This window comes from Perognathus longimembris, chromosome 16 (assembly GCF_023159225.1).
Source record: "Perognathus longimembris pacificus isolate PPM17 chromosome 16, ASM2315922v1, whole genome shotgun sequence".
Taxonomy (NCBI): Eukaryota; Metazoa; Chordata; class Mammalia; order Rodentia; family Heteromyidae; genus Perognathus; species Perognathus longimembris.
In genome coordinates, this window is record NC_063176.1 from 26,152,759 (window position 1) to 26,168,642 (window position 15,884).

Sequence of the window (15,884 nt, forward strand, 5' to 3'; positions counted from 1 at the left end):
GGCTGAGATCTGAGGATTGTGGTTTGAAAACAGTCTGGGCAGAAAAAGTCTTCGTGAGACTCTTTTTTTTTTTTTTTTTTTGCCAGTCCTGGGCCTTGAAATCAAGGCCTGAGCACTGTCCCTGGGTCCTATTTTGCTCAAGGCTAGCACTCTGCCACTTGAGCCACAGTGCTACTTCTGGCCATTTTCTACATATGTGGTTCTGAGGAATCAAACCCAGGGCTTCATGTATATGAGGTGAGCACTCTTGCCACTAGGCCATATTCCCAGCCCTTCGTGAGACTCTTATCTTCAATAAACCACTCAAAAGCTGGAAGTGGCACTGTGGCTCAAGTGGTAGAGCTCTAGGCTTAAGCACCACGGGGCTCAGGGACAATGCCCAGGCCCTGAGTTCAAGCTCCATGACTGAAAAAAAAATTACTTGCATTATCTCCTATATCAGCAACCTTTAGTCCAGTGCATCCTGACTTATTTCCTAGGCATAGTGCATATTTAACAGGGTGATAGTTATGTGGCACATAGGAGTAAATGCATCATATCATTCCTGGACAGCAGAACTTGTCTGAAACAACTGCCTTCTCACTTCCCACTGAGCTGCATAAATATCCTGGTACCTCTTTAACCCACTCAGGTACTTATGTAAGGAGGCCCACTGCACAAGAAGGTTGATAAGATCTTCCCACTGAATATTTTGAGTCTAATGATTGTTTTTTATTTTTTTTGTCTGACAGGAATTTTATCTTTAGAGTAGCACAGATTTTTTTTGGGTTTGATTATTACTTATTACCTGATTAGTTAAGTTTAGTCTTTTTATTCAATCTTTCAGAAGTTTTAAGTAATTGAAAATTAGTACAAATAGTAAAAGAAATAATATGGCATTTGAAATCCCATATTTACTATGTGCTGTGAGGCAAATTAACTTCTCTGTTCCTCAGTTACCTAATGGGAAAAGATGGAACAATAACACCAACTTCAGAACTGCAGTGCAAATGAGAGATTCTAACACACAATGCCTAGGACAATGCCTAGGAACTAGAAGGTGCTCTGTGAACGGCAGGTATCATTATTACTTAAAAGTCAAAGCTGACATTGTGTTTTAATGCCTAACACATTGTGCGCACTTAATTATTACCATTATTTTAAATAAACATTCTATTGCAGAACAGTATCTTTTTAGTGCAAAACTAAGAAATCCTAGATTTTAAGATACTTTCTTACTATCTTACACCTATAAAATTTCTTAATGACTTCACTTGCATGGAAGGGTATGGATCAAGATTAATGCATTCAAAACATGCATCTTTCCTTTTAGTAGCCAAAACAGAGCATGAAGCATTGATGGAGTATCTTTTAAACATCTTTGATGGTGTATCTCCAAAAGCTGACTGATGGTGAGTCTGAAAAGTTTGTTTCAGCCCTTTATCTTTTAGATAAGGGATAGAAAAATTTAAAAAATACTCTTTAAAGATGAACTCTGATTTTATTAACTAAATTATTTAGGGAACTGGCCTTTTGAAGACCAGTGCAACTTAATAAAATCCATTAGAATTCAGGCACTGAAAAATATTTTAATTATGGAGACTACATAATACATTAGTGGCCTCCAGGTAAAATAATTACGAGTTATCACAAACTCTGTAAAAACATGATTTGCATGCATATTTTTTAAAAAGGCAAGATATGAATATACTGATGACCTCTAGAGTTCTTCTAATGTGTGTTTCCACAAGGATTGTCTGAGATCTGGCAGCCCATGTTGTGGCTGGTCACTTGCACCTTGAAGAGTGTCCCATCGGCACACATGCAGAGCTTGAAGCGCACCCAGTCACCCCCTGGCTGCTCTCCACCGGAGGAACTGGGTAGACGGCTTGTGCTGACCATCACAGTCCCATTTAGGATGATGCTGTTTTCCTGGGGGGTGGATAATAATATGATTTATTTACCTCCACAAATGGGTACACAACAAAGGAACCCAACAGAACATACTGGAATGTTAGCAAGAAAGGAAAGAAGTAAGAGAGTAATGTCATGACCCAAAACAATCACAGCAACAAAAACCAAAACTACTATCAAGATCCAACTGGTGGCTTCACAACTCATTCCGTTCTTACTGTATGTCAACGGAACTGCAACCTAATTTGCAATTACTATTATAATGACATCTGACTCCAAGTGTATTAAAAAAACTGTTGTTGAAGAAGTCTCAGATCATTTTCCCTTGCTAACCTCTGAGAGAATTAAGTTACTAGTTGATAAGTTTGTGACAATGAGAAGAAAAAAGACTATCTTAGAGGAAATTAATTTTAATGGATAGAAATAAGTTAATTGAAGATTAAACCCATATAATTTAGAAGGTAGTCACTAAAAAAACAAAAACAGCCTGGTGGTTCTCTTTTTCAAGCTCACTGCTCAACTAACTTTTTTTTTTTGGTGTGTGCCAGTACTGGGGCTTGAACTCAGGGCCTTGAACTTGTTCAGCTGGGATTCTATATTTTGAGCCATGCCTTCAGTCTGGCTATTTGCTGGTTTAACTGTCTCTTGCAGACTTTTCTGCTGCCCAAGCTGGTTTCAAACCTTACTCCCCCCAAGTAGCTAGGATTGCAGATCCTTAAAGCTTTCTTATTAGGTAGTACCAACCTGTTTCTTTTTCTCCTTCCTTCTCCCCCTTCTTCCTTTCATTCATTTAACAAATAATTACCAAGTACCTACTAGGTATCACACACATCCTAACTGAGGAAAGCTTCAGGAAGCAGCTCCAAACATGGCAGTCATTAGCTAACAGGGTATTTACAGTAATTAGAGAAAGTTGGTTATAAAGTAGTAGAATTGGTTCATTTATTATGTAGTGGTAGTCCAAACTGAATACCCTTTATCAGAAATGCTGGGGACCAGAATTTAGATTTCAGTATTTGTATTTTGGAATAGTTAATAAACTTGAGTGTCTGAGAATTCCTAATCCAAAATTTCAGTTTAGGGATACTCAAACTGTGTAGAATAATTCTTTAGGGTCTACTTTTCTAATATTGTTCCAATACTGCCATCTTGTGGCATCTGAGGTTCACTTTCTTTAATGGGTTTAGTCTTGCACAGGAGGATGACTATAGTGAATATTTTGGTATTTACAAGTGGTGAGGAGAGAGGTTTTTGAATGTTCTCACCACAAAGATAAACATTTAAGGTGATTTAAGATTCACATCTGATCATTGCACATTGTACCTATAGATCAAAATATCACACATTATACCTCATATGTACACTGCAAGTCAATTAAAATAATATGTAAAAAATAAAATTTAAGCAGTTTGACAAAACTTTTCTAATGATTAGCTTATATACTTTCACTATTAGTTGAATTATAAAACTAAATCTCTTTTCCATTCTGGCTTATTTTCTTTTAACTTAGTGAAGAAACTGATATACATATATGTGTTTTTCACAGTATTTTATTTTAACATTTTTCTTATTAGGAATAAGATAGAATGGCATGAGAATCTTCTTGTGGAAAGAATGAAATGTTTAGATACCTTGCCATAGTCTCTACACAAATGGCATGGAACAGTTGCTACTTTCTAGTGCAGAAGGCAGCCCTGGTCCCTGGCCAGGCCAGCCATTCATCCACACACATCTCTCAGGACAATGGTTTCTTATACAACGCAAGTGACAGACTACTCAGCATTGATGTGGAACTGACAAGAGCCACCTGGGTTCATCTTTATTATTTAGAGACAGAACTCTGTTGTTTATGAAAGGGAAGTGACTAATTCACTTATTATTTGTAGTAACTATAAAATTGAAGTTTTTACAAAAGGAAGAATTACTTCTAAGTCCTTAGGCTGTGTCACTTCTGTAATGTAATGCTTGGCAAGGATATATCTAATTAGCTTTAGTTACATCATACATAGCAGATGCCCAAAGAAAGGCATTTTGAATAAATATAATTTGACCAGCATTGGGAAGGGTATGACGTGTTAGACTTATGGCTCTCTTGTTCAAAGTACATCTATCACCTGCTAAATTCAGACCTAATCTGTGCAACATAAAGAAAACTTCACTTTCAACAATGCTAATAAGAGATATTTTCCCTTTTAAAGTAATAATAGGTATCCAAATAAAAACATATTTTTTATATTTGCTAATTGTTTTTATTTACATCACTGGATATGCAACTCAATGAAGAATCTTTAATTAAAACAACTTCAGGGCACAGATAGTCTTCTCTTAAAGAATTCTCTTTTAGAATGCTTGTTTGGTTTTTACTTTTGGAATTTTTAAAAAATAACAAAATGCAAGCTAATAGGAAAAATTTAAATCATCCATTATGCTGACACAAATAAATATTATTGACATTTTGACCATTCCTTCAGGTTATTATAAACATACTTGTCCTGAAAAATAAAAATTAGTATATTTCACAAATTGATTTATAATTCTTTCACTGCATAATCCATTTTGAAAATCTCTCCAGAACATAAAATATACTCACTTTTAATAACTGCAACATATGGAATTACATATCTAAGAACTTAATATTCTCTTAAATTCTTAAATACTCACAGCTTTTAATTCCATGTTTCCACCCATATGAAATTCAATTGTTTTTCCCATGATGAATACTCCTTCATTTCCACGCACAATAGCACGCCCATCAACTTTTATATTTAAGTCACTGGTAGCATTGCTGGTAATCTAAAAATTGAAAAAAAGAAATACTGAGAAGAATTTCTAAACTAATGTGTGAATTATTATCATAGATAGAGAAATAGGCTTTGAAAAGACATGTCCTAGACATGGAAGTTGATATGAAGAGAGGACTTGATAATTCTCATACAAGCTAGTAATGTCAAGTTTAGTACTAACCCTTTCTAGAATATATCCTTTTTATGCCAATGCTTGTTGGGGTTCAGCTTTGGCCTTGAGGGGGAAGGGCAAAGGAGAGCGCTCCGGAGAAGCCGCCCTTCCCCCAGCCCTGGGGGAATAGGGAAGCAGGCCACAATTCTCTGGGTCTGGAACCAGAAGAACTGGCTTTGCAACCAGCCCAGCAACCTTCTCGCCAGCCCATGTGCCCCCCAGTCTCGAGGGCTTTGCCCCTGGGGTGGCGCTATCCAAGTGACGTTAGCTCATGAGGGGGTCCTATGACAAGCTCCCCAGCCTATCGCCAGCTCTCTGGTCGATGACCCCTTCTCTTGTCGCCTTCTACTATATCAGCTGCTAGCCACTCCCTTATTAAATCAGATTTGCTCTTGAAGCATCTCCGAGATCTGCGCACGCCTGGCTTTCTTCACGGGTAAGGAGGGAGGTAAAGCAATCTCGTATGGCTGCGTGCACCTGAGGTCTTTCCTGAGCCCCCACCTCACTCCACTCTGGCCTTACCTGCGGGTCGGGTGACCAGGGGAGAGGGTGAGAAAGGGAGCGATTGGAGTAGAGAAGAGCCTGAACCTACGTGCCAGGGGAGGCGACCCGAGCCCGGCAAATGCTAAAACTCTCCTCCCACTTTATAATTTGAGGCAACAATTCTCTTATTCATGAAAATAAGAAAACAAATCATACCCTTTCAGTAGATGCTTTTTGAACATTCAAACTCTTTACTCCGCTTGGCAAATGGAACTCATGAGTTTCATAGTCGGTGCTGAACAAGATATTTTGAGTCCTTGGGTCGAAAAACTGCATACCAATATCACTTGTGATGGAAGTTTTGTTTTTTTCTACACTGAGCTTTGTCGTCCCTTGCTGAAAAACAATCTTCAGAAAAACACTTTATTGTAAATGTTTTCAAAGAATACTGCATCCCAAATCCATGAACATTATCTTTCAAAACTACAATAGGGAAGTGGCACTGTGGCTCAAAGTAGTAGAGCACTAGTCTTGAACAAAAGAGCTCAGAGACAGCACCCAGCACCTGAGTTCAAGCCCCACAACCCAGCAAAAACATGAATAAATAAAGGCCTATCTTTGGGCTAGGAACATGGCTTAGTAGTAGAGTGCTTGCCTAGCATGCGTGAAAGCCCTGGGTTTGATTCCTCAGTACCACATAAACAGAACAAGCCAGAAGTGCCACTGTGGCTCAAGTGGTAGAGTGGTAGACTTGAGGAGCTCAGGGATTGTGCCCAGGCCCTGAGTTCAAGCCTCAGGACTGGCAACACACACACACACACACACACACACACACACACACACACACACACACCCTACAACAGACTGACTTCAAATATTTTTAACTACAACTGTCCCATCTCCAATCACTTTGGAGAAGAGTTCTTTAAAGTGAAGGCTTACATGCTTATTTGGTTACATGAGTGTCCCAAAATACTGATAGTATGTTAGGCCAGTGACTAAGATGGCCAGGGGAGGAGGTAAGTACTCAGTTAAAAGCCTATGTGAAGCAGGGTGCTGGTGGCTCACACCTGTAATCCTAGCTACTCATGAAGCTGAGATCTGAGGATCTCAGTTTAAGGCCAGGTCAGACAGGAAAATCTGTGAGACTCTTATCTCCAACTAAGCGCCAAACAAAGCCAGAAGTGGAGCTGTTGCTCAAGTAGTAAGTAGAGCACTAGCTTTGAGCACAGTGCCCAGATCCTGAGTTCAAGTCCCAGGATGAAAAAAAATCCTATGTGATAGCAGCCACTTAGTCTGGCTTGCCACTGAGTACAGTGGCCAATTATCATTCAGATTCTCATTTATAAACAGGGTTTTCTAACCTGGGAAGGTGCTTTTGCAATGTTTTCCTTAAATGTAAGAGAAAAGAATATTCTGCCTATTCTCATTCTTCTGTATAATGACATCAAATTGTATCTGTCAATGATATCACCAAATATGACCTAGAAAGCATCTATATTTAACAGATAATGAAAGCAGCAATATTATTAAATTATGAATATTTATGAATATTAATACATTGATGAATATATAATGAATATTTAAATTTTTCTAGTACTCAAATCAAAACTTTTCCAAAAATTGTTTCCTAATGCTTCCCTCCTAGTCACATTGCACTTGAGATAATGTGTAACTTACAGGCTGGTTGTTGCCAGTGATGACCAAGTTTTCATTTCGCCTTCCTCCTACTGTGCTCTTATACAGAGGATGAATAACTCCCATGTCAGATACTTGCTTAAATCGAAGAAGACCACTTTCATGAAACTCCATGCTGTCGCAGCCATTTGGTCCAATGCGAATCACAGCCCAGATGACAAGAGTAATCTGAAAAAGAGCACCAAGGTTCATGTTAATGGGCCGTGTACACTTGACACACCTGGGAAGCAAATAGCAAATACCAGTGCCAAGACATTAAAATGTTCAAAAGTATTTAGCCAGTGAGATGAACATCAATTAATTTTCTACTGACAAGACATTTTAAGTGGGTCTCTAGTAGCTCATGCCTGTAATCTTTGCTACGCAGGAGGCAGAGACCTGGAAGATTGTGGTGCAAGGCCAGCTCAGGAAGAAAAGACTGCAAGACTTTATCTTCAAAATAATCAGAAAAAAGCCAAGCTTGAGACATGGATGAAGTAGTAGAGTAACAATGCTCAAATGGCATATGTGCAAGGTCCTGAGTTTAAACTCTGGTACCAGAAAAAAATTATCAAGGTGTTAAATACAGATAGCTAAAACTCACAACATGCTAAAGGCTTCCTTACTTTTCCTACCTTTCCTTAACTTGTTCCCCGGTGACTACGTCTAACAATTTTAACTAGTTTGCCCACAATTTATTTATCTCCGTATTTCTGAATAATGTACCACTTTATTTCTTCACCTATTAATTTTAGGTTTTATCTATTAATTTCCTATCTTAGCAGATGAGAATGTTAGCTCATCTAAACCTCTTTTTTTTTCCCTCCCAATTCCAATCTCAAGTTTTGGTTAAGCCTGTGTTTAGTATTTTCAGAATTATGGCCACATAAATATTGTTCACTGCTAAACCCAATACTGGACAATGACCAGCACTTCTTTTCTTGTTCTCTGTATCTCTGAAAGCTTAATACTTTCTTTGATTTACTTTGTTTCTTAAAATGTAACTGAATCTCAAACCCTCAACTATTTCTGCAAATTTCCCAATAAGATGTTCTTTAAGTCTAAGCTTTTCAAATAATATAATAATATATTCATTTTATTTTTCTCTTGCAGCCAATCTTTCTGGAGCCCCCACCTTCAAACTGCCATTTAGATTCCATTAGTCTCTGGGCTTCCTGCACAGGTATAACTGAATTTTTCCTTCACTTTCACATCCAAACTTCCTTCTTTCTCCTTTGTAAGATAACTAGTTGCTTAAATCTTTGTCTTTTTAATGTTCTTGATTTTCGTTGGCTAGAACAGTGGGTCCTTTGAAACAATACGTGAGGAATAAGAAGTTTTGGACCACGTGCATGGTAAAAACATATCCTCAATCTCTGACATCTGACAGCATGGCTAAGTATACATTTGTAAGTGTGGAATTATTTTCTTTCTGAACTTTGGAAGCCATTACTTTATTGTCATCAGGTCTCCAATGCTGCATCTGGGAGGTCTGGTGACACCAATGGTCTCTTCTTTATAAAAGCCTGTTTCTCCACCCTAGAAGATTTGGAAATTTCCCTCTATTCCTGGTTTTCTTAGATTTCATGGTAACAGTCTGGGTATGAGATTATTTTAATGTATTATGCTGGATCTCCAATGACAGTTTTTAATCTGCTCTAGAAAATTTTCTTCATTTCATAACTCTCTCCAATGCTTTTTCTATCTATACTTTGAGAATCTCTTATAAACAGAAAGCTCCCAGATTCTTTAACTTTGTTGAACTTTATGAAGGCCTCTTATTATTTATCTTCCAATCTCTCTCCTACCACCAATTACTTTCCTCCCTTCCTCCCTCCTTCCCTTCCCCCTTCCTTTCTCCTCTCTCTTGCCTATTTCTGTGAGTTCTTTATTTCTTTAATCACTGCTTTAAAATGGCACGTTATTCTTGTTTCATAGGCACAATATCCTCTTTTTATCTGAAGATACTGGTTTTAAGTTTTCTGTTATTCTTCCCATTTTCTAAATGGCAAATCCAATCTGGATGTTTGGGTTTCTATCATTTCTCAAACCTTGAAGCTTTTCTCAAAACATTTTTCTTAATCCTTGCTGAGTGTTCATATTTAACAGTGAGGTAATAAGCAGTGCATGGACAGTTCTCCATCTGTGGGTGGGGCTTGTGAACCACCTACTTTACAACAGGGAACAAGAGTGGGCTTTTTTTCTGGGCACCTGCTAAGTCTGATGATCATTACCTGTTTTCTCTAGGTGCCTCAGTCCTCCTGAGGGCTTCTCTATCTCCTGCCTGCTGTCTGCTGCCAGGGAGCTGGAGGTGGAGGATGAGGACAAAAGAGGGCAGGAAATGGAGCTTCAGGGCACAGCCTTCAGACTAACCTACCTTCAAAGTGAATATCCACCCTACCTTCCCTTGCACCAGGCAGAGTTCTTTCTGCCTGCTTTTGGATATTCTGACTCTCACTGACTTGGGATGGGGTTAGGAGGGGAAGCGGCCTAACTGATGCCTGGAAGTGGGGCAGCATGAGCATCTCACTCAGAATTTCCAAACAAGTCCCATTTCAGTTCCTGCCTTACTCTTGCCTTTCCAGGCGCTTCAAACTCCAGAAGCTAACTCAGGGTTCTACAAGGCATTTCATCAATGCAGTCTCTCCTCAACACACACAAATGCAAGCAGCCTCTCCTCTTTCAAAGTTTTTTTTTTGCCATGTTTTTCCTCTTTTGTCTTCAATTATTATGCTTTAGGCTTTCAGTTGTTTCCTACTCTCTTCAAAGATACTTGTGTTTCTTGACATTGTTACATTAGGATGACCTTTTAAAGAAATCCTTCTCTATCCTTTTCTAGGACAGAAATGTCTTTGTTCTGACATTTTATAGCCAAGAATATCTAATAAAACACATTTATAAAACAAAATAAATTCAGAATACATGCTCCTAGTTAAGGCTGTTTATAGTACTATGAAATCTATATAAACAGTTCTTATTCACTTTAGTGAAAGCATAGACAAAAATGTTTTAGGTGAACATAAAATAGAAAGGTTGGCTGGAAAGCTTTAGAAGAGCAAATAAAATAAATGGAATCACTTTGCAAGCTGCTCCAAATGGAAATCTACTCTGAAAATACCAATCTACACACAGATAAAAGGGTTTCAAAATCAACCAACCTCAGATTAAACAGTATCTACTTTAAAAAAGAGAACATCAAGTTGGGTGTTGGTGGCTCATGCCTGTGATCCTAGCTACTCAGGAGGCTGAGATCTGATGATTTCTGTTTGAAGCCAGCTTGAGCAGGAAAGTCCATGAGATTCTATCTCCAATTACTAGCAAAAAACTGGAAATAAGGGTCAGTGCCCAGGTCCTAAGTTCAAGCCCCGGTACTGGCACAAAAAAGAATGTACATTTTGGGAAATGGTGACACATCAAGCCCATAACCTCTGTATGAATCAGCCTAGCCAATATTTTCACTCTTAAAAAAAAAGGGCTTATGACAACAAAGTGCAAACTTTTGCCATCAAAAAGTTTACATGTTTAAACTGTGAAAAGGAAATATTGACTTAGGAAATGCTGAATAAAAACAGAAAGCATTATTTTTAGAAGAGATGAAGGCAAATAAAATCATAGGTTTTCTCTATTACAACTTTGTTTACTAAGAGTTACATCCTTTAAAGGGAAGAATCAACCAACATTTTTTCTAAGTGAAATTAATTCATGAAAATATTAGCCTACTAGGTTTAATTCTTTTTATGAACCACTAGTGCCAGATGACAATTTGCCTCTCCCCCCCCCCCCGGCCCATTTCTTTGTTGTTAAAGTGATGTACCAGAGGGGGTTACAGTTTCATATGTAAGGCAGTGAATACATTTCTTATCCAACTTGTTACCTCCTCCCTCATTTTTCCCCTGCTTCCCCCCTCCCCATTTCCTTCCTATGCCACTGTGAGTTGTACAGTTGGTTTACAACATATAGTTTTTTTTTTTCTTCTGGCCAGTCCTGGGCCTTGGACTCAGGGCCTGAGCACTGTCCCTGGCTTCTTTTTGCTCAAGGCTAGCCCTCTGCCATTTGAGCCACAATGCCACTTCTGGCCGTTTCCTATATATGTGGTGCTGGGGAATCGAACCCAGGGCTTCATGTATATGAGGCAAGCACTCTTGCCACTAGGCCATATTCCCAGCCCCCACCATATAGTTTTATAAGTATTGCTATTGCATTGGTTTGTCTTTTTATTCTTTCTTGATTTTGGTATTCCCTTTTCCTTCCCCATTTCCAATACATGTATATACAATATCCAGGGTACTAAAATCAGCCACAGTGATATGAGGAGTAAAACCATGGGAAAGAAAGAGAAAAGAGGGCTGGGAATATGGCCTAGTAATAAGTGCTTGCCTCGTATACATGAAGCCTTGGGTTCAATTCCTTAGCACTACATATATAGAAAAAGTCGGAAGTAGCACTGTGGCTCGAGTGGTAGAGTGCTAGCCTTGAGCAAAAAGAAGCCAGGGACAGTGCTCAGGCCCTGAGTCCAAGCCCCAGGACTGGCAAAAAACAAAACAAAACAAAAGAAAGACAAAGAAAAAGGGCATAATTTTACATGGTATGTTGAAAATAACAATAAACCACTTGTTTCCATAGATTGGAGTTCATTTTGTATTTTTAAAAATTTATCTTTTATTCATTCAGTTAAGCAGTGCTGGAGCTGGAAGTTTTTATTATATAAAGTAGTAACAAAAGTCCAGTAGAATAAATATATGTATAAAAAATCAGAAAATAAGACAGTTTCAAAAGAAGTCACAGAAACAAAGTTCATGGCATCACTGTTTAAAAAAAAAATTCCCATGGCAGTTAAAAAGAGAGTATTTTGTCTCAGATACTCACAATTAGATTGATGACAGCCAGGATAAACAATAGGACAATCACACAGATGGCTAGGTTGCCCTTTCTCCCCCTCAATCCGGTTTTATGCAGCCGATCTTCATCAATCGGAATATATCCGGCTTTAAAGTTACTGTTGTGCTCTTTATTTACATTTCTTCTCTCAACAGCCTTCTCTCGCATGGATTTCTTTACAGGACCATTGGAACTTTGCTAAAAAATCAAGCAAAATGGAACAATTAGCCACTCGTTTTAATGCATTTATGTATACACATTGAGGTTTTTGTTTTTTCCAGTCCTGGGGCTGGGCACTCAGGGCCTGGGCACTGTGCCTGAGCTGCTTTTGCTCAAGGCTAGCACTCTACCACTTGAGCCGCAGTGCCACTTTCAGCTTTTTCTGTGTATGTGGTACTGAGGAACTGAACCCAGGGCTTCATGCATGGTAGGCGAGCACTCTACCACTAGGCCACATTCCCAGCCCATGTTTTAATGCATTTATGAAGTTCAAATTCATAATGAAACAGAGCTCATCTGATTAATGATATATGTCCCACTGACAACCTGAAAGTCACATTGACTTGTGGTTTCAAGTAAGGACATTAATGTGCTCAGAGGGACTGCACACAAGAACCTTCAGTGACTGATAACATGTGTTTCCTCTTTTCTTTCAACAGACCTACTGTCAGTAATGTGTACAGCTCATTTCTAGTCACCACTGACATATATACACTATAATGAGTAATCTTGTTTTTATTAATGATATATTTTTACTTAAATGTAGTTCATCTATATGAGAAGAATTTGGAATGGTTGACACAGTTTGCTGGCCATTCAGAATTGGCATACAGGTTTGGGAGTCCTGAGTCTAGAGGCACATTATAACAATGAGATGACATCACTAACTGGGAAAAACAGGATAAAGGGAAGAGAAAAGCTAAGAATGTGTAGTTAGTTTCAGGAAACTTCAAATGTGCAAGACCTACTGGAACATGAGATATAATGAGATAGTGTACAGAGATTACAGTATGATTTTTAAAGTGTCTTCATGGTGAGTCCCAGCATCAGTGGCTTAGGCTTGTAATCCTAGCTACTTAGGAGGCTGAGATCTGAGGAGCACAGTTTGAAGCCAGCTTGGGGAAGGAAAGTCAGTGGGACTCTTATCTCCAATTAACTACCCCAAAGCCAGAAGTAGAGGTGTAACACACATGGTAGAACACTAGCTAAGGGACAGTGTGAATTCCCTGGTTCAAGTCCTAGTACCAGCCCCTGCAAAAAAAGTGCCTTTATGATTGTCAAAGATGATTTTTTTGATAAAATATTGATAGGAAGGGAACAGACAGATCTGCTACCATTATATGGACATCTATGCTCATGTCCAAAAGAATAAAAAAGGAAAGAGAAAATTAAAGATAAGAATTAACAACTGCCAGAGAAAGGCTGTGATTTAATCCCTCCTCTCCTAACTTGGAAAAGATTTGCATGTATAATAGCAGAGGGGAGAAAAAGACAAGGTGAATAGCTGTAGTTTGGATCTTAAGTATTCTCCAAAGGACCATGTGGTGCAGGCTTGCTGACCAGCATACCATAATTAGGAAATGGGGCCTTTCATTAACTGAAGGTAGACTCCTAGATGGGATGGTGGGGCCCTCTGACCCCAATTTCTCTCATTCCCTAGCCATAACTGAGCAATTTTGTTCTGTCACACATTCCCATCAGGCCTAAAACCATTGAAGAAATTGCTTATGGACTGGGAACTCTGAAGCTGTGAGCCAAAAAATAACACCCCTCCCCCATAAGTTGATTATCTTGGGTATTTGTTATAGCAACAGAGCACAGAGTAAAGATCAAAGATTTCAGAGAAGAATAATATAATGTGAAAAACAAGATCTTCATGAAGCAGGAAAGCACTATTGAATACATGGCCTCTGAAATGTCAATCACTTAGAAAATCTTTCCAAAGGGCAAACAGAATAAGGACAACTTGGCGCATGTGTATTTTTCAACAACATGGACAAATGAGCCTTTATCAAGATAACTGATCGTGCTCCTTATTTAAAAAAAATCAGTTGAGAACTATGAAAATTATTCTTATTGTAATAAATAGCCCCAGAAAGTATATGTACATGCATGCACATGTATGCACGCATGAATATGCATTGATATATTTTTTTCTGGTAAAGCCTTTAAAGCTATTCTAAGTTATAAACAGAGAGCGTAGATCAGGGAATATATTTGGAAACGTATTTTAAAAATGGATTCAACATCCATTGGACAAGAGTTTTGCACGGGTAACTAATCTCCAAACAGTGAAGTCGGAGGGGCAGTCCGGGAAGCCGCGCGTGGAGGGTGGCCACAGTGCCACACCCAGGCAGCAGCTGATCGCTTCTGGGCGGGTGTCTGGGGAGCCTCCCGCGGGCGCCCGGGCTATTTTTATCCACATCTCCGTTGACCGTGGGGCAGGGCACGGCCGCGGCACGTCCAGGCTGGCACCGTCGCCTGGGCCTCAAGCGCGGTGTCCTCGGCTCCGTCCCTCCGAGGCCCGCGGCGGCTCGCTCTCCGGTCCCGGGATCTTTCCCGGCCTCTGGCAGCATCCCGCTGCGGACAGCTCCTGCGCATCGGTTCCTGGGAGCCCGGCCCCTGCCGGCCTCGGTGTCCCGGTCCACAAAAGCCTACAGTCTCGATCCATCAAAGCCTACAGTCAGTCCCATGGTCAAAACCTGGCCTCTCCCATGTCCCTAGCCCTTGTCCATGGCTGGACCCACTGACCTGCTCGGCCGCCGCCGCCGCCGCCGCCGCTGCCGCCATCTTCCCGCGTGAGCCAACACCGCCGCCAGCGCCGCCAGCGCTGCCTCTGCCGAGATCCCGCCCCGCCGTAAGCCACGCCACGCCTTCCAGGCCTGGCTCCGCCCCTGCTTTGCATGTGCGCCTGCTCCACATCTCTTTCCCGCTCTCACTCCGCCCCCACCTCGGCCCCTCCCACTCCATCTCACACCTTCGCCCCGCCCCCTTCCTTAGCCAGGCCCCACCTCCTTCTCACACCTCCGCCCCTGCCCCGCCCACTCAACCATTCACCCAGCCTCATGCCTTCTGCTTTCCTCGCCCCTCATCACACCTCTGCCACACCCACTCCCGCCCTGGCCCCTCCCCTTCCACTCATGGTAACGCCCACGCATGGCCACGCTTGCCCCTCCCACGTACGGCCCCGCCCCTGCCCGCATTTCCGCCCCTCCATCCCTCTGTCATTGAGGGAGTTTCAGGCCACTACTGGTCGAAGTCTTCAGGTGGGTGAACTGGGACAAGTATTTTCCACGCAGGGGCCAGAAAGGCCACCGCAGGGGACACCACAAGTCCGCGGGCCGCTCCTAGAGTACTCTGAAAATACGGAGAGCCTCTCTGTCCCCAGGGTTGGGGACCTCCTGAGCTGGAAAGTTCCCGGGAAAGTTCCCAGGGAAAGTTCACAGGCCTGGAGCTTCCTGGCTGTGGTGGGGAGGAGAGTTCTTGGGGTGAGGACCGGGTGTGTGTATGGGGGGGAGGGTGAGGATAGCGTTAACAAAAGTTAACAGTTACTAATTAGGCAGCGAAGATCTTGAAAACACTCCCCAGCGTTTGGGTCTGCTGCTTCACTTTGGAGGGCTTATGAAGTCTGTTGCTGTTGTTTTCCTGTACTGTAATTGGAGCGGATTGTCAGTACAGCTCGGGAAATAGTGTTGATAGAGCATGTATATCCTAGGGAGCTTAACTTCACAGACATTTGTTGCATACAAAGAAGCCACCATTGGTGCAAGTGACTTTGAGTACATTTGGTTGTTCCTTGTGAGTATGACCCAATACTTCTTTCAGCTGAAAAGAAAAAAAAAATCAGTGAAGTGAGATTTGTCAACCAGGCTTCAAAAGCTGTTCATGCAGTGAATTACTTCTAGAAAACACCATCAGGCCCCAGGGCTCCCTTAGCAGAAAACTTCCTTTCTTCTGGAACTAGGTAAATTTTACTTTTGGATAACTAGATGGGTTAT

General features: G+C 40.7%; 1 protein-coding gene across 1 annotated transcript; it reads right to left on the bottom strand.

The window, feature by feature from the left end:
- Positions 1–558: 558 nt before the first annotated feature.
- On the bottom strand, positions 559–14,685 carry Sgcb (sarcoglycan beta). The gene is made up of 6 exons (XM_048364265.1): positions 14,638–14,685; positions 11,875–12,084; positions 7,012–7,197; positions 5,548–5,739; positions 4,555–4,686; positions 559–1,911 (listed from the first exon to the last, which is right to left on the bottom strand). The coding sequence occupies exons 1-6, from the start codon at positions 14,674–14,676 to the stop codon at positions 1,711–1,713; spliced, it is 960 nt and encodes a 319-aa protein (XP_048220222.1). The 5' UTR covers positions 14,677–14,685; the 3' UTR covers positions 559–1,710.
- Positions 14,686–15,884: the final 1,199 nt, after the last annotated feature.